Raw genomic sequence first — 18182 nt, 5'->3', positions numbered from 1 at the left:
ATTAATATCTGGTAGGAAATGTCTTTAGTTTGTGGCACACAGATTACAAAACCCTTTTGCATCCTTTTCCTCACCTTTGCAATGTGAATTCAAGGTGTGGCTCTTCTGAGCTCGAGCCTTTCTACACCCACAGGGTCTTTGCGTTTGTGGATCTTAACATTTACTCACTGGAGGCCCGGGGCTCAATGTGCTTTTTCTTTGCCTCTGCAGAGTCTTCTAGGATTTACTCCTTACATGACTATTTTTCTATTGCTATGTTAATGTTCATTTTTTCTGTATTTGTTCCGTGCTGAAGCATTAAACAATATCAGAGCTGGGGGAAAAAAAAAAACCCAACAACAAAAAATGAAGAATCACATGTCAAATATTTATCTGAAAAAAAAAAGTGACTGCAGAAACTTAGAATTAACTTTTTGTTGCTTAGGCTTTTTTATATTTCCTGCATATGTGTGAACTTGGGCAATAAATGCTGAAGATTCAGAGGCGCTTTTTTTTTTTTCCTGTCCTTTGTGCCTTGCTGGCTCCATATCACTCTCAAAGCATCACCAGGGCAGTATGTACCCCTGCCCTTGGGTCAGCACTCTGCCCGGTGGTGCAAGGAAGCTGATGCTCTGGAGCAGACCTGCTGTAGGATGACATTGGTACATGCCTTGTCAGAGAGGGACTTTCTTATTCTCCTTTTAGAATAAACCACCATTTCCTTGGAATTACAAAGAGGAGTGGAGATTTCTGTTATCATTTAAGCTTTTTCTGAATGATTCTTTTCCATGCATTTTGGGCTCAGTCTATCCCAAGGGTTCAAGCAGCAAGGAAATTTCATCCTTGATTCAGGGAAGGAATGGAGAGGATAAGATGGGAGAGGAGAATATGTCTTATTTGGAAAGACAGGAGATATGATTTATCTTGAGTCCAACATCAAGCCTCATGTCTGAAGGTAGAAGGTGCTTACAAACCTACTCTGAAGGCAAGGAATTTGGAGCATGTTAATTTACTGTCTATCTTTTCTTAATTACATGGGATGGATTGGTGACAGTGCTAAAGGCAATGAGGGCCACGGGCACTGTTGGCCTCCAGGGATGGTCTGTGTGCTCGAGGACCTTGACACCAGGTAGGACCCCATGGGGTGACCCATGGCAGTGGATGCGCTAACACATGCAGGTTCCTCTGCCCCAGCTACAGCACCAGGGATCCATGACGCATTTATGAAAATCAGAATTCTGGAGGATCTTCTTCTGTCTCAATGTGACAGCTGGTATTTTTGGGGCAGGATTGGGTGAGCTGGTCACAGTGCTGTTTGAAGGAACTGGGGAGCCTTCCCTGTACAAACCAGTAAGACCATTAGAGCAGACTTCAGTGCCAGCTGTTGTGATGGACATGTGCTCTCGAAGGATCTACATGTGCTATCTCAGTACATATTATATTGCATTTCTAGTGTTATTTTAAATATGGAAATTCTCAGAACAGTGCGTTGGGTTGACAAGCTAAATTATTCTTCACTTGGATTGTATTTTGGGCAGGAGGAAGCGTAGAGGTGTGAATGATGGAAGGAGAAGAGGAGACAAGAGGGTGGAAGGAGGCACTTTTTGAAAAACATTGAAATAAGAGTCTCCACAGGAACATTTCTGGAGGGGCATATGTTTTAAATATTATTAACACAAACCTCAGAAACCCAGTCAAAGGTTTTGCTGCCTTCCTGCTCTATGAAGGGTTTGTTATAGTCCAGGACAGACCCTGCCCTACAGAGCTGAGGATTAAATGGGAAGGGAAAAGGGGATGCTCCCAGGTCGGCATCGCAAGAAGGGTGCTGGGATCTCAGGGGCGATGGGGTGAGCTTGCCAGAGCTCATAACACAATTCTTGCAAAAGAGGTGGGGGTAAAATTAGTTTTCTTGGGTCTCAGCTCTGCACTTCTCCTCCATTACTTAATTTTCCAGAAGTTTGTTTACTCCTGTTGTTAAAAAGCCTGCACTTGCTTGTTTCACATTTTGGTTTGGGGGGGGGGTTTTGTGTGTTTTTGCTTTGAAACCGTCTCCACATCAACTAATGGCAGCACTGCAGAGAGGTTTTGACAGGAATTAGGAAGGAAGGACACAGAACAAGTTAAAACACGTTAGGGGAACTTAAGTCCTGAGGGTCTCAGAGAGGGATGTAGCTATGTGATGGGCAAGGTGACCACAGCCCTGGTGCCCCTGCAGTCTAGATGCACACCAGGCTGCTCCAGGCACTTGCCCTTCATCTTGCTCATTTGGGGATTCATTTAGGTGGGGTTATCCCAGGCTGTGCACAGGAACTCAGCCTTGTTTTCCAAAAGAGACCCGATCTATAATGCAACGTGATTTTGAGGTTGCATGTTGGTAACTGAAAGGAACAATCCAGCCTTGGCAAAGAGCTAGGCTGGATGAAGTCATGGAGCTTGTCTTTTCCCCACATCTGTGATTTCCACGCTGGAAGTAGTCCATGTCTCCCTGCGAAATCTGCTCAGCCCGAGACTAGCAGGTGAGGCTCAGAACAGGAAAAAACCCTTTTTTATTGCCTGTTAAAAAAGAATAAACCCCCTTCTGGTAATGCCACTTCTGCTGCAGTTGTTGCTTCGTAGAGAGAAGTCCCTGCTTCACAGAGGGAGAGTTCTCTAGCCCTAACGAGCTGTCAGCACTTCTACAGGGAGTCCCTAAACTGTCCATAGGCAGTAACCAGAGCTTTCAGCCCCCTTCAGCTGCTCTGTGATGGTGGGCTGGATCTCCAAGGGCAGCAAGTGCAAGGCAGTTAATCCTGGATTTAGGAACCTGAAGGGTAGTCCCAAAACGGGGTAATAAAGACTTGAGTGCAGGTGATTGTTGTCTGCAGTGATCTCCTAGTGATCTTTCCTCCCTGCGTAATGGAGGCAGCAGATGTTTCCCTCTTTCATCACACCACTATTATTCACATTTAGGCTCAATTGCCTAAGGTGGGTGTTGCCTGAAAGGGTGCTGTTAGCAAAAGGAGCTGGGGGAGCAAAGCTGAGCTCTCCCCTGTAGCCAGCACCAGCAAAGAGTTACAGGAATTAGTGGATTTCTGGACTTTAATGCCAATTGCCTAAGCCAAGATGAGCCTTTGTAGCTGGAGAAAAGCTTCCCTTGCCACTGTAGGCAGGTGGGAGCATCGTACTCAGATGGCATGCGTTAAAGCCTCTTTTCTCCTGCAGATGAATGACTCTCCAGGCTGTGTGCTGACTCCAGGAACCAAGAAGGAACTTCTTCCCAAGGAAAAGGAAAATGTCGTATGCCCAGGTCCTTGCGTTGGCAGTGGCTGTGGTGCAGTACAGAGCCATGGCCGTTCATGAAGGTATGTGACAAGCGGGATACCATGAGCGCAGCTGCTGGGGGTGATGCTGAGACACAGCAGGGAGAAAAAGACCTTTTCCAAGCAGCTGTTTCTGCTAATGTCATGGATACACACACAGAAGCTGTCAGGGTGGAGCTGTAGTGCTGTTGCCTTTGACTTTTGCATTAGAGTCCTTTTAGGTTGGGATCATCTGTCTAACAGAGCAGCTCAGCTGGCCCCAAAAGGCAGGCAGGACCTGACTTGCTGTATGGGGATTTATGGGGAAATCAGGGCTCTGCTTGGTGTCCTGCCTCTGATACTGTCCCACCTCAGCTGCTCGAGAGGAGGGTGGGGAGAAAGGGAAAACCTGTCCCATTCTGATTCCTCTTCAGATCTCCAAGAATTGGGAGAAGCCACCACGCAGGGGATATGAGAGAGAAGATCTTAAGGCAGCCTTGAAGCCTCCTGCTGCTATTTAGAGAGTCAAGATGGTACAAGGGCTCACCTCCTCCCTGGCTTCCCATTGCCTGTGCAAGCCCACAGAGAACTTCTGGGGTGGAGGGGCTGGGCCCAAAAGGAAGGAGACAAAAGGACCCCAGAGAAGGACCCTCTCATGGAATTACAGCATGATCCATGGCATGTTTCTGTAGCCTTGGGGTCCTACAGAAGGGGGAGGCTCCTTGTGAGCATCCTATGAAGTGAATTCAGAGGTCCCAGGACTGTCATGGGGCTGGGTATGAGGCAGTGCATCCTCCTTCTTCTGCAGCAACAAGCCCCCAGGCTTTGAAGGTGCAAATTCACCTGGACTAAATCCAGTACATTCAACAAGGAGTTAATGGAAGCTTTGCCATCAGCTACAAAATTAACTTGATTAAGTTCCTGTCTGTCAATTAAGCCAATATACTTGACTATAATGCTATTTAATTCAAAGCTGGGAACAGTGCAATAAATCAACGTTTACAGATGTCTCTGGCAAACCTGTGATTGATGAAACGTGGTAATTTTGGAGGTGCATGGAAAATTTCAAATAAAATCATATCCCCCTGTGATTAATATAGCTGTCTGCATTGGTATTTTCTCCAGAAGGTACCAATCCAAATGTGCTTAACATCACATGTTTCCAATGACAGCTTCAGGTACCTGATCCAAGCAGCGCAAATGCGCTCGGGTTTTCTTGCCAAGCTGAGCCCCTCCAGAAGGGTGCTGAGCTCTTAGCTCAGCATCTCACAGCATTGGTTCTGGTTTCCCCTTTATAAAGAAAGGGGCACCATCCTGCCCTTTTTAATCACTTGGAGCTCTTGCTTGTCTTTGTCATCGTTATCCCTGCAAGCAAACAAGGGCAGGAGCATCGTGCAGGGAGAGCAAGAGTCTGAAGAATCAGGCACAGATGGAGGAGGCTTTCTGGGGATTTGGGATGTGGAGAGGTAGGTAGCAAAGGTCCCTCTGATACCAATGGCATTTTGAGTATGTTTTCCAGATCAGGGCCAAAAATGCAGGTCTCCCAGGAAAAGCTGTCTGCACTGCCTTGAGTAGCTCCAAGAGGTGGGTGATTTTGTAAGGGCTGGTGGATGGTCTTCTCCGTCTTGTTGAACCTTCGTTGGGATTTTCTTGTGGTAATCCAGGTTGTGGTTACCCTGGGAAGCTGTTGAACAATTTTCATCTGTTCTGAGGTCAGAGCCAAGGAGGACTCCCATTGCCTTCCCTCCAAGTCCTTCTGGGAGAACAGAGGCATCAAGGTCCAAGCTAGGTAAAAGAGGTAGATCCAAAATAGAAGCAGCAGCTTGGAAAAGAGCTTATGGTGATCTGCTATTAGCAGCTGAACTGCCTCCAAGACACCTCTGACATCTCAGTTGAAAAGCACTTATGGAGGATTGAGAAGGGAAGGGAGATCTCAACAGCTCTAGGAAGGAAAATTGAAATAATTGTCTCCCATTTTTCTCAGGGGAAAGTGCTTTATATTCCCAGCTGGGTACAAGTTAAACCAAAACCAGCCAGTCATTATATTTCTACAGTAAACAGAAGTGTTAAGTCATGATGAGCTCAGTGTCAGGAGGCATAAAGAAAGATGGAGAAACCGAAAACTCCCGAAACAAAGACCCTTGGACTGCCATCCATCTGCAGCTGGCAAATGATCCTCTGTCCTGCTGTATGGCCAAAGGGGATTGATCAGGGACACAGCAATGAATGAGAGCGCAAAACCTGCATCTTTCCAAGAGTTTTTGGAAGTCTGCTTATAGAAATGGGATAAAAGTCAGGTAAATTGGAGAGGCCAAGCTAAAACAGAGTTTCCATTGCAGCAGAAGCATGAGAAACCCGCCTACCATATCTCCCCAGCAAACCGGAACAATTGATGCAGCCTGGTTGGGTGTGAGTTGATTTCCAGACCTGCAGCTGAAAGTCAAGGCAGTGGCTAGGTGAAGTCCAAAGCAGCACAAAATGGAGAAAAAAAAAGAAAAAAGTGAAGATGTTGAGCCCAGTCCTGGTGAACAAGTCTGCAATACGAAAAGCTCTCCTCCAGCAGTCAGCGTGGTTTACTTTTTAGCAGCCCTACGGTAATAACTCAGCATCTACCTGCAAGGGAGAGAAACACCAAATAAAATATAAATTTTGAACTTCCCTTGTAGAGCCTTCATTAATTTAAGCATCCCTAAAAGTCATCAGATTTCTGTCCATGAAATGTACTTATTGGATGCCTAAAGAAAATTAAATTGGATTGAGACTGAACACTGTAAAAGGAAATGTGCCTTGATGTTTGTTAAACAAATTTCACTGTACACCTGCCCCTTCCCTGCCAGCTGTCATCAGATAGCTCTGACTTGGATGGAAAATGCTCAAATTATTCATTCTTTGCACAAGATACTTTTCATGCTTGGGGCCACTGGCAGCTTGGCAAGAGGGGAGTATTGCAGAACTGAATGCATGGAGCGTCCCGTGCTCTCTCTGTGCAAGACTGGAAGACTTGGTTGTTTTAGGGCTGGCAAAGCATGGGTGGCCAGGTGGCCCCATGTCTGTATGGGTGTCTCCCATTGGCTCTGGAGACTCTGATGTAAGAAGCCCAGGATGGTTGGCGGGGTGGCAGAGCTGCCACGTTCCCAAAATTCAGTTGTGCGTGGCTCAGGTGTCGATGTCTGCCTCTGGGCATGTGAAACCCCCAGGCACTTCAGTTCTACAGACCTGCATGCCTTGATAGGTCTGGGTCTCGGTGTTTGTGCTTCAAATGAGAAATTTCCCCTGAGTAAGAACAGACAAACAGGGAATTAGGAGGAAATAAAAGTGAACGAAGCAGCCTGTTGCCCTGGGAAGCCCATGACTACCCACTTCAGTAGGACTAAGCATGGTCTCTCTTCCTTAGCTGCAATATCTCAGGGGTTCACATGACTCAGAGGGGTTTATCTCCTGGCTGGCTCATTGCATGGTGTGAGATAAGCCTTCCTGCCCCTCTTCTCCCTCAGCATGCAGGACGGCGGAGGTGGCCGACATTTTGTTCCTCGTGGGGCAGTCACAGGGCGCAGGGAGGGAGAGCTCCAAGCTGGTCAAGGACTTCATTGGCAGCATGGCTCGTTCCTTTGAGAATGTGGTGATGGGCAAAGGAGGCATCCGGCTGGCAGTGGCACTCTACGGGGAGAAACCAAGGTGGGTCAGTCCATCCTCTATCACCAGCACCGGGGTTTCTATAGCCCTTTAACTCTAGATGGGTAACCATGTCCCCATGGTTAGAGAGCTCTTGCTGCTCTGCTGAACCATTGCAAGAGCAGAGCAAGAGTTCAACCCCCAGCAGTCTCACCAGAGTCTAGATGTGCTTGGCCATGAGGAGCTCTTTCATGGCAGGGAGGCTGGCATTTAGTGCAGCCACGAGAAATTCACTGTCATTCAATTTTAATAGCATTTTGTGGTTACATGGTTCTGGGGCTCATACCCTGGACTCCCTTGACCACTGTGAAGAGGTCTCCTTACCTACATAGGAGCTAGTGTGACCGGTTAAATGTCAAAATTATTGCCGGTCATTACTATTAGCACTGCATCCTTGCTGTAACAACAGTGTTTTCTTGCTTCTTATTCACCCATATTCCCCCATTTCTCATTCCCAGGATGAGTATTGAGCTCACGGATTATGTGAACATCGAAGAAATGCTGGTGGCAATTCAGGATCTCTCCCTCAAAGGCAGCAGCTTAAAAACAAGGTCAGCTCTGGCATTTGCAGCTCACGCCATGTCTCGCCTGGACACGCTGCGAGAGGATGCAGCAAAGGTGAGCAACCTTCTGTGATTACTTCCATGGTGTCATCCTTGGTAGGGATCAGACCTCCAACTTCTTTACCTGAAGGCATGAATGAGCCACTTGGTTTTTATTTATTCCATCTGACTTTTGGCTTGCAGTTGAGGTACCTCATTTAGGAGCTCATCCAGTTTCAGGTCACTTTATTGGTGATAGAAGGAGACAGGCACCTCCAGATTTTCAAAGGACTGACTCACTTTTTAAAAATGCTCATATTTCCCCACGGGTTGCAGAGGGACCCAGTGCTCCAGTCTTAAATGCTTCCAGGTGAGTACCCAAATTCAGAGCACTTAATGGCATAAGCTAACAGAGCAGGCTCAAGGCATGATTAAGACAAGGAGACAAGTTGTGATGTTGGCGCCAGTAGCTGTTGCTAATGGTCCGCAACATCCACTCCGGTTACAGAGTGGCAATACAGTTAGCATCTGACTCAACAAGCAGACACATTGCAGTGTCTTTACCTTTCAGATATCAGCTCTGGGTCATTGGTTTCTTCAGATCATTTTTTAAAAAAATTATTTTATTCATAATTTCTGAGAGGTGCTGAGGATGCCAAAGAGAAGGTGCTGCATTCTGGTTTGGTCTGTAGGCTGCACGAAACAGTTCGCTCTGCTCTGCTTCGATGATGGTCTTGAAATCAAGAAGAGGGCAGCTGCATGGGGAGTGGCTACAGCCCACGAATTGAGTCTGAAACTATCACAGCCAGCTTTTGCCTCCCATGGACCTCCCACATTTGCAGCTTGGTGCTGCACCTTCTGCTTTGTTCTGAGATCCTGCATGCCAAATGTGGTCTGTGTGATCCGTGAGATCAGTGTGGTGTGATCGCTGTGGTCAGTGAGACCTGTTTTGAGTCACAGAGCAGGAGAGAGAACATGATGCTACAGGTGGGATGTGCTACCCACCTCAACCATCTGCTTAAAGGTGTTGCAGCAGCATATGTTTTCATTATAGCATCCCATGTGCTGGCCATATCTCCTGCTACGTGATCTGACATGGGACTGTCCAAAAAGCTTGAAAGATCTGGGGTGGCTAAGTCAGCTGTCATGTAAACCCAAGAAGTGTCTGAGAGAGTTTCTTACCACCTGATAGCACCATCCAGGTGCCACCAGCCAAGTATGTTGTCCAGGGTCTGGCTGAGTCCTCCTTTAAGTGCTGCTCTTATGGACTTGTAGAGGTGAATCCTCTCTCTGTGCTGGCATTAATCTCCTTCTGGAGCCAGAGTTACTGTCCCAAGCAGAGGTGGGACACAGCCAAGCAGGAGGAGATGTGCAGAGAAGATACTGTCATAACCAGCAGCATTTATGCTCTGCTCCTTCCCAGCTCATGCTCATAAAAGCTGATTTCATGTGAGTTACCACAGAGGTGTGGGTTATTGAAGGATTTATTTTCAAGTGCCCACACCTTTAGAGAGAGGGACTTCATCCAAGGTCTGGCTTGTCAGTGTGAAAATCCTGCAACCGTCTCTGTGACCTCCTCATGTTGTGATCTTTCATTCTCTGGCTCCTACGCCAATTCTTGTAGGTAGTTGTTTTGATCATGGATGGGAAATCCGGCGACTCAGTTGATGATGAAGCCCAGGTCCTGCAGGATCAGGGGGTGACGGTGTTTGCTGTAGGTACGTATGGACACACTAAGTTACATGCAGCATTGCCACCAATTATGTGTGCACCAACACACAGTCTACGCACTGAGGAAGATTCCTGATGCTCGACACCCCCCTCCTCTAAAAATCACACCCATCCCCAGGCTTAGCCGCTAGCAACTACTGCAAGTACGGGAAAATCAAATCTGTGCTGTGCTTGGGTATTTTTTGTTGTTGTCGATAGCTGATTTATTCAGTGGAAATCTGCGGGTTTGCATCTGTCAAAACTACTTGCGAATTCAGGAGGAGTTCAATAAATAGTTCCATAAAAGTCAAAATGTTTTGATGTGACATTTTCAAAAATGAAATGTTTTTACTTTTTGAAGGTTTCTCTTAATGGGGTTCAGAGACTGACTTCAGCTACGTTGAAAATGTCCATCAGAATAATTTCCTGGGCAAGGAATTGTTTCAGTGCTCCTCCCACCCCCAAGAACTAAGTTCAGCCATTTATTACAAGCAAATCCTTCCCTTCACCAGACATTTCAGGGAAGAAGAAGGGGATGGTGATGGTGTTTCATAATAGAGAGCAAGCAGGTCAATTTGGACCAATGAGAAATGAAAATTAGGGGAGGGTTGGTTTGTTGGGGTTTTTCCCCCCTTTTTTAATTCAACCACAAGAAATCCCCACAATTTTCATGCAGCTTCCCAAAGTCCCATTGTCTGCTTATCCATTAGAAGAGCAGAAATGTCTCTGTATCCAATGGGAAGGATGACGCCAGATCCTGCCCTGCTCTTTTTCACTCTCCACCCCAAGAGAATCTTCCACCTCTTGGCCCATTAGCAGCCGAAAACCCTGGGGCAATGTCTAACATGCCTCTGGAGAAAACCTTGACCTCTTTTCCCTGATGGAAGAGGCTTCATCTGCTTCACCTCTGCCCATCCAGCTTGAGACTCCATTACCTGTTTCATCCTTTGCCGTGGGCAGCATGACTCCAAAGCTGGTGTAAAACTCAAAAGGCCAGCACATTGCTCCCACTTGCTCTTGACAGCCCTTGCCAACGCCTGGCCTGCCCCATGGATGGTGTTTGATGTCCTCCTTTCCTCTTCTTCATCTAGGAATTAAGGATGCTGACAAGAATGAACTGAACAAGATAGCTTCAGAGCCCACTGCAGAGCATGTGCTTTACGTTGAAGATTTCCACTTACTCCACAACGTGGCCCCCAAACTCTCTCGAAGGCTCTGTTTTACTGCCTCAGAACCACCACGGCCCATCAAGCAGACTGTGCAAGGTGTGTCAGGGCTCTCCCTTCATCCTGCTTTCCACCTGCTCGAACCAGCCCCTTCACACTGGTCTGGACTGGTGGACACACCAGTCTCACCATGGAGATGGACCTCCCATGTCCCCTCTGTTCATCACAAGGGAGCTTTAGGGATTGGATGACTTCATTCCTTGCAGAAAATGCAAACAGCCAAAGAGATCTCCAAAGAGATCTAGATCTCTCCCTAAAGAAATGCTGATGTTGCAGTGAATCCAGAGGTGATGGCAATGAATTCCTCCCCCCCTTCTTTGCACACAAACTCATGAGAAGATGAGTTAAAAGCTTGGGAAAGAGCTTGGGAGAACTTCATCTGTATCCTTAAAGAGTCTTTTTTTTGCTGTCTCTGTGGTTCTGTAGCACTTCAGAGCTTCCTGTGACCTTTCATGGAGAGTTCAAGCTTTCTGCCAGACTGTTTTTTGGTGGCAGTAAGGAGAAAGGCAGGAAGGAGCTGATGCCCTATGCATTAAGCAGATGTTCACAGGGGAGACGTAGCCAGAACCAGTTTTGTTTTCCCTTCTTGTGCTGTCAAGCAATTTGCCAAAAGAAAACCTGCTTGCGTGGCTCTGGCCTGGAAACAGATCCCAGCTGCCTCTGCGCTCTCAGTCTAAGTGAGAGCCATCTATACCCGAGGCTTTCTCTGCATCGAATGTGTTGACTCCATCAACAAACAGCTTGCACATGTACAGCACTTCTACCACCAGGGTCCAAACCAAAGGCCTTTCCTTTCTCTCTTTGCAGCTGAGAAGATCATCGGCCCCCAGGATTTGCATGTCAGTGAGCAGACCCACAGCTCGCTGCGGCTCACGTGGATGCCAGCAACAGGGAGGGTGACAGGGTACCGTGTCCATCTACATCCCTTGCTGCCTGCGGGGCAGCTGGTTTCAGAGGACCAGCAACAGGTAGAGTTGCATTCCTGTCTTGCAGAGCACCAGATGTAGGTCCCGATGTTAGGGGATCTGCTGAGGCTGCTGATGACACAGCCTGGTTAGGAGATGGCACCATAACCCTCAGCCATCCTGACCACAGCCCAGTGCATTGGCATAAATTCCTGAAGCTTGAAGTGAAGGTCTGTAGATAGACCATCGGTTTTGCAGGTGTGTCGATTGCTCATGCTAATTTTGGTATTGCTGTTGTGGTGAGATGGAGTTTCCATCCAGCTTCCCTAGCAGAATCTCCTCTTCCTCTTGGTGCCAAGCTTGGTAAGATCTCCACATGCTTAGGTGTTGGATTTGCCATGTCCTTGTGTGAGGGATGCTGATGTGTGCCAGCTTGGTCACTGCATGAAGTTTGAGAGCGAGATTGAAGGATAGAAGATGTATGCCTAAAAGCTTTGATTTCTAATAATAGAACAAAGCTATGAAAGTGTAAATTATTAAGGTTAAGATTATTAATTATATTAATTATTAAGATTGTATTTAACAGGAATGATCATCCTTGGCTGCTTCAGAATCTCATAAGAATTTAGTGAAAACACAGAAGTTGTCTCCACCTCTCTTGCCCTCAGGTTACGTTGAAGCCTTCCTCTATGAGTTTAAAAGAAACTTTCTTTGGCAAAGATGGTGGCTTTTCCTCCACTTTTTTTTTTTAAGGGGATTGGGGACCACCCTCACTCTAATGCATACCCTTGTTTTCATGGAGTTTTTCTGGGCTAACTCGTGAAACCCACCCTTGGCACTGTCCTTTGTTAGTGTGAACCCAGGTATCATTTGAAGGTTGCAGTGTTCTGAGTTAGTGCGTTTCAAGAGGCTCCTGCTCATGGAAGTCACCTCACATCAGATGTGAAGCCTCGTGCAACTAACCTGTTGCAAACATGGGGGTCTTCTACTGTCGTGGAGGTATAATGATGTCCTTTGTCCCCCTGTGTGACAGATTGTGGTGGATGGTGACAAAAGTACCGTGCTGGTGACTGATTTGAAACCCAACACCAAGTATGTCTTTACGGTGAGGGCCGTCTATGCAGATGCCCTTGGGGAGTCAGCAGCTGTCAAGGGGAAAACAAGTGAGTGTCTCTTCTGCAATCATCCCCATGTGTTCCTTGTGTGTGTGGGCATAGGAAAAAAACAACCCTAAAACCCTACGTGCGAGCATTGAGGGATGGATGGGTAGGAATGAGTAGGAGGAACATCTGTACAAATGTCCATGGTGTGGGGTGCAGGATTGTGAGTGGGTGCTGAGCAACTCATATGGTTAACCCACTTAAGAGCAGAGGGTTCAGCTTGTTGGATAGCTCTCATCATCTGACTTAATAAGCAAAAGGATTTAACGACTCCAGGCTGGGATTCAGTTAATGTACCACCCACGTACCTGTGATGAGGAAGCGTTTGGAGGCCATGGGTTGGGAAAGGCAGACATGAGTTTTATGGAGAGATGTATGTTCTAAACACCTTGTTTCAGAAGTGGATGGTCCAAAAGGTTTGGGTTAGCACTATGCATGCACTTAGGGCTTCGTTTCATTCAAGGTGAACACCAAGATGGTATGATCATGGTCTTTAAGAAATGCCCCAAGTAGTGACCTCTGGTCCCATGAACTGATCTAGTCTTCCTCTGGATTGCAATCTGCCATGCCAAATCCCTTTGCTGTCACGTGGCTGGCTGTAATGACAAGGTTCTTGGAAACAAAGGAGCAAATTCACTCTTGGCCAAACCCTGGTGTGCAAGACACTGGGTCAGATGTGATGGATGGAGTAGGTTTTGTCCCAGAAGTCTCTGCACTACTTTAAGAGGTATTAAGAGTTTAAGGGGTGCACTAATTCCGCTTTCCTCCCTGTTTTGGATGAAGCACCAAGCCTGCTTTGCCAGAGGGGTTTTGAAAAGAATTATTCCTTTCTTCCTTGTCTTTTGTTTCTTCCCCCACTCCCACTCCCTGAAATGTCTTAAATTGTTTGTCTTCTTGAGGGAAGATCTCCGACAGGATGAATAAATAAAGCACCTCAATGAGGTTGACTCATATGTACTTGCCAGCAATAAGATGGAATGTCTTTATGGGTGGAAATAAAGTCATTTGATCTCCTCTCTTATTATCCCCAACATGAAGCCAGAGGCAGAAGCTATAAATCTGTCTGCCATGGCTGGATGGATCAAAATGGGCTCCTCTTTGTAAGATCTGCGTCCATAGGCACGAGTAGCATTTGATTCATGTGTCCTTGCTCAATCTGCGTGAAACCACTGCAGAGTTTTCTCTGCTCAGGAGGAAATGCCTAGTGGGTGGATATTTCACAGTTCCCAACACCATTCAAAGAGGAAGCCCACAAGAACTCTGTCTTGGGGGTTTTCAGCGCATTTTTCAAGCAGACAAGGGTTTTGTAGAGGGGGAGTGGTTGCTTTTGAGGATTCAGCTGAGAGAACAGGGAGAACTGGTGCTGCTCACCTTTGTCCTTGAAGACAAAAGATGTTCCAAGGATCCTTGCCATGGCACTTTATTACAGCACTGTCACATATATTTTTGCAATATTTTTGTACTCCAAAGCACCTGTGCCTCCAGTCACTAATTTTCGTGTGATAGAAGAAGGACTTTTTAGCTTGAAGGTGGCTTGGACGCCTCCACTGGGCAAGCTGGAAGGCTACAAGATCTACTTCCCCAGAGGTGAGTTCAGATTTTATTAATTTTTCTTGGAGTTTACTTTAAAAGGAGCAGTGACTCAAAGACAAGAGAGGTGCCATTTTGTCCAAGGAACAATTCACCACAAAGCTCCTGACATTACTCTGGAAGGAGGCCAGGTTAGCCTCTTCCAGACAGCATGGTTCCTCCAGGAACCTCTGAAGGACTTGCTTTTGAAGGACAAGATGGGGTGTGATGCTGTGGATTCCTTGTATCCATTTGCACTGTCACATCCAGACCTGCCCTGGCTATTTTTCATACTCAAGTGCCTGCTTTGTTGTGGATGTGGGATGAGTTCAAGCCTTCAGTATGGCTCACACTCATCTCTGTGTGATCTGGAGAGCTGGGGACAGCATGGATATGTCAAGCCTTAGCTACAGATGTAACCCTCAGCAACATCACATGGGATGGGAGACTTCAACCATGCACTTGAACCAGCTCCTGTGCATGCTCTTCACCATGTTGTGAAGACATCACCATGGGATGTAGACCTCAGGCAGTGGGAAGGCTTCACCATCACTCTTCTTGATTTTGCAGCCAGCAGACCAGGAATGACATACGAGCAGGTTCTGCGGGGTGACGCCTCTTCCCACGTGCTGGATAACTTGCAGGAGGATAGAGAATACAAAATTGGCATCTACGCAGTGTACCCCCAGGGACCGAGCCAGCCTGTGACTGCTGTGGGGAGAACGTGTAAGAGGTTTGACTCTGTGTCTGGTCCCTTCTTGCCCTGGGTGCTGTGTTCACCCCCTTTGCTGATAAGCACCTCACAGTTGGTGGGCACTGCAGCTACGTGTGCATCTAAGGAACAGTGTTCAGCAGGTCCTTCCAAACTCCAACCTTGAGCCCTGCTCTCTCCCTATCACATGCATGGACATGGACACTCTCGAACACCATCACACTGCTTGGGAGGAAGGGTGGGAGATCTGCCAGAGCCTCACTTGCCCTCCCGTTTTGCACCCACACTGCATAAAGCAAGCAAGGTTGGTGCATCAGAGGAATTGGTCCTGGAAAGCAGTGGTCACAGATGTGGTGGTTTCACTACTGCTTCTATGAGATGCCTTCAACCTGTCAGGCAGGGCAGAAGCCCTTGGAAACCCCTCTCCTTCTGAAAGATGGGCTGGAGGAACAGTGATGCAGGGAGGGCAGCCAGCAAAGTCCTCCACTGGCAAGTAGGTGCTCTGAAAGGTTTGTTCCCTGTCCTCCTTCCAGTGAAGCTCCTGCCAGTGAAAAGCATCTTGCTGCAGAACGAGACCACCAACACACTTCAGGCAAGGTGGAGCCCCATCCGGGGAGCAACAGGGTACAGGCTCACCTGGACATCAGCAGGTAGAGACTCAGGAGTGGGGTGCATGCATTGGTGGGCAGGGACATGGAAAGCTGTGAGGTCCCCAAGACATTGGGTGCATTGATACCTTCTGTGTCCAGAAATGCAACAAGAAGCTGGAGGAAAACAGGTTTTTTTGGGATCTGTGAATGGTGGAGCTTTCTGCATGTGGGGATAAATTGGCAGCTTGCAACAGAGAGCTGTGCCGTGGGTGTTGATGGTAAACTCTGCCATGGGGGCAAAAATACCTGCTCTGGCTCTGCATAAAGCAAGCTAACGGGTACCCAGCCTTGTTAAAATGGTCTTAGTGCGGGATTTACTGGATCTGAGTACCTCTGGAAAGGGTTAATAGCTGGGGAGAAGCTGGTAAATACTCCATGCAGAGCTGTACATCCGACAGCCCCTGAGCATCTGGGGTTACCCCCTTTTTGGGGTGACAGGGACCACATTGCAGACTGGAAGCACCTGTGCTTGTTGCTTTTCTCTCCACAGTGCTAAGACCTGGCTTTATCCCCCAGCATCCCATAATGCATCCTCATTCTCAGACAAATGTTGGTGTTCGAAGACAGATCTGCATTTGCAGCTGGAGCCTCTCCCCTGCCCTGAACCCAAACATATTTTCATTGCTGGTGTGGGGGAGCAGAAGTTAGAAATTCAGGTTTGATGGCATATTTTGGCCTCGGGAGATGGATGTTTCTGTCGTTCAAAGACGGGATGGGATGTCAGGACACCTGGGTTCCATCACAGGCTTGGAATAAATAGCACACTCTCCTCTGGCTCGGTTCCCCTGCTTATGAAATAAGGAGACATCTCCCACCAGAGGAGGGGGGGGTTAATTAGAGAACAGCTCCAAAGGTCATCATAAGGGAAAAATCTTTACAGGGAAGATATAAAACTGCTTTTACTGCTTTGTGAATGTCTCTCCGGGAAAAAAAAAAAAAAAAAAATAATGGCACACTCCAAAACTCAGCTGTTTACCCAGTCCTTGCTCGATACCTCAGCTAGAAATGGAGCACACACATGTGCTCAGCCTGCCACGTCTTTGGAGCGGGGACACCCCTTCTTGAGGGGACAGTGCGGGTCATCCTCAGATGAAGCACCAAGGGCACATCACCTCCGCTCCAGGTTTGCTCTTTCTGAGCAGCTCGTCCACCTGACACCGGTTCATCCCATGTCCAAGGGTGGCAAAAATCCCAAGGGGCAGCCCACCCTTGCCACTGAGCCCTGTGGTGCCCTTCTCCCATGCTCCATCTCATCCCGGGGCCATGCGTTATGGGTGCAGTGGCGTTGGGATCGAGACACCTTCTGCCCATCCCTGTGCAGCCGTCCCAGGCACTGGAGGGGTTTGATTTTTCTTGTCTGACTTCTAAGACAGAGAATAGATAAACATAAACGAGCAGCTGATGTGGAGAGAAGGTCCATGGGATGAGAGGTGGGAGAGGGAGGGGGATGGGGCTCAGGGTGCTGGTGGAGCAGAAGATGGGGAGATGGCACCCTCCAGTGACCAAACTGCAAATGGCAGCTTCCCCCCCAAAACCCCAACGTGCTACTGCCTGTAGGTCTCTGCTGCTCTGAAACGGGGTGTGATCCCCAGGGATTAGGTTTTAACTCTTCTCCTGCCGTGCCTTCCTCCAGAGCGATGCCGAGGGGTTCAGCTGAGCGGCTTCTAGTCCACAACAGGGATACAGAAATGAGAAAATGTCTTTTGAGGCATCAGCTGGCTCCAGTATCCTGAAGGGCAGGACAACTCCAGCACCGAGTCACCCAGGGCTGGGCTGAGTGTGGACTCTCTTAAGGGACTGCTCACAGCCCCATATGTGGCCATGTGTGCGTTCCTAGCTGATTTATTTTCTTTGGCCTGCAAAGCCGTGAGTTGCCTTGATCTACTGGTGATCGCTGAGGTCTGCCCAAGCAGCTGTGGGTTATTTCTACCTGCATATACATTAGCTCCTCAACCAAGATTTGTGCTTGTTGCACTAAGTCCTGTCCCAAGGCTTGAGGACCTTGTCGTCACATGTACAAGCCAGGAGGATGACATGCCATTCAATCTCATGCACTGTGTAGTTCTCAAGTGGGTGGTTGTATGATTGCCTGCCGCTCTCCCAGACAAGGAGACCCAAGGAGGGTGGTCCTCCTTGGTCTGATCCAAGGGAGTCCAGACATGATTTTCCTTTGCAGAGGGCAGCATCCAGGATGTGAACCTCAGCAACACCTACAGCTACTACATGATTCAGGGGCTGCAGCCTGGCACAGAGTACACCGTCACCATCAACCCGATCTTTGGCGATGTCGAGGGGCCGGTGGTGAGCGGTAAAGCAACAACGGGTGAGTGCCTTGCAGCAGGGGTGGGAGCCAGCCCAAGTAGACATATATGGGGGTCCGGCTGTGCTGGCAGCACAGAGCTGGTGTCATCTGTAGTCACCACCCTGCCTCTCATCTGGTGCAGAAAGCAGTCTGGGTTAGTACAGTTTGTGGGGGCCAGTTAGAAGCTGTTGGGACCTTGATGCACGTGGGCAACTCTTCTCTCTTACAGTGGCATCAAGCACCGTCCAGATGCTGAAAGTAAGTGAGATATCCATCCACAGCGCTCTGGTCTCCTGGGACTCAGTTGCTGGGGCCACCGGGTACCGAATGGCTTGGGGTCCTACACCAGGTAAGATCTCCTCCAGCCTGCATCACCTCCACCTCCTTCTGCAGGCCCAGCTCATTAACTGCTCTGAGCAACCTCTCCCACAACTTCAGGGCATGAACTGAAACCAAAATGATTCCTGGACCTGACCT

At 48.1% G+C, this 18182-nt stretch overlaps 1 protein-coding gene across 1 annotated transcript in view; it reads left to right on the top strand.

Moving 5' to 3' along the window:
- Positions 1 to 18182, top strand: part of LOC104636589 (uncharacterized) — a 117889-nt gene that overhangs the window by 10102 nt on the left and 89605 nt on the right. The window contains 12 exon segments of the mRNA XM_075757170.1: positions 3181 to 3320; positions 6752 to 6932; positions 7388 to 7547; positions 9096 to 9189; positions 10273 to 10446; positions 11215 to 11375; positions 12346 to 12475; positions 13943 to 14059; positions 14612 to 14767; positions 15287 to 15403; positions 17580 to 17726; positions 17935 to 18054. Coding sequence (XP_075613285.1) covers positions 3251 to 3320; positions 6752 to 6932; positions 7388 to 7547; positions 9096 to 9189; positions 10273 to 10446; positions 11215 to 11375; positions 12346 to 12475; positions 13943 to 14059; positions 14612 to 14767; positions 15287 to 15403; positions 17580 to 17726; positions 17935 to 18054 — 1627 coding nt within the window. The 5' untranslated portion in view covers positions 3181 to 3250.

Source organism: Balearica regulorum, chromosome 1 (genome assembly GCF_011004875.1).
Source record: "Balearica regulorum gibbericeps isolate bBalReg1 chromosome 1, bBalReg1.pri, whole genome shotgun sequence".
NCBI lineage: Eukaryota > Metazoa > Chordata > Aves > Gruiformes > Gruidae > Balearica > Balearica regulorum.
The sequence above is the reverse complement of the archived record's forward strand: the minus strand, read 5'-3'. Positions and strand labels throughout refer to the sequence as shown.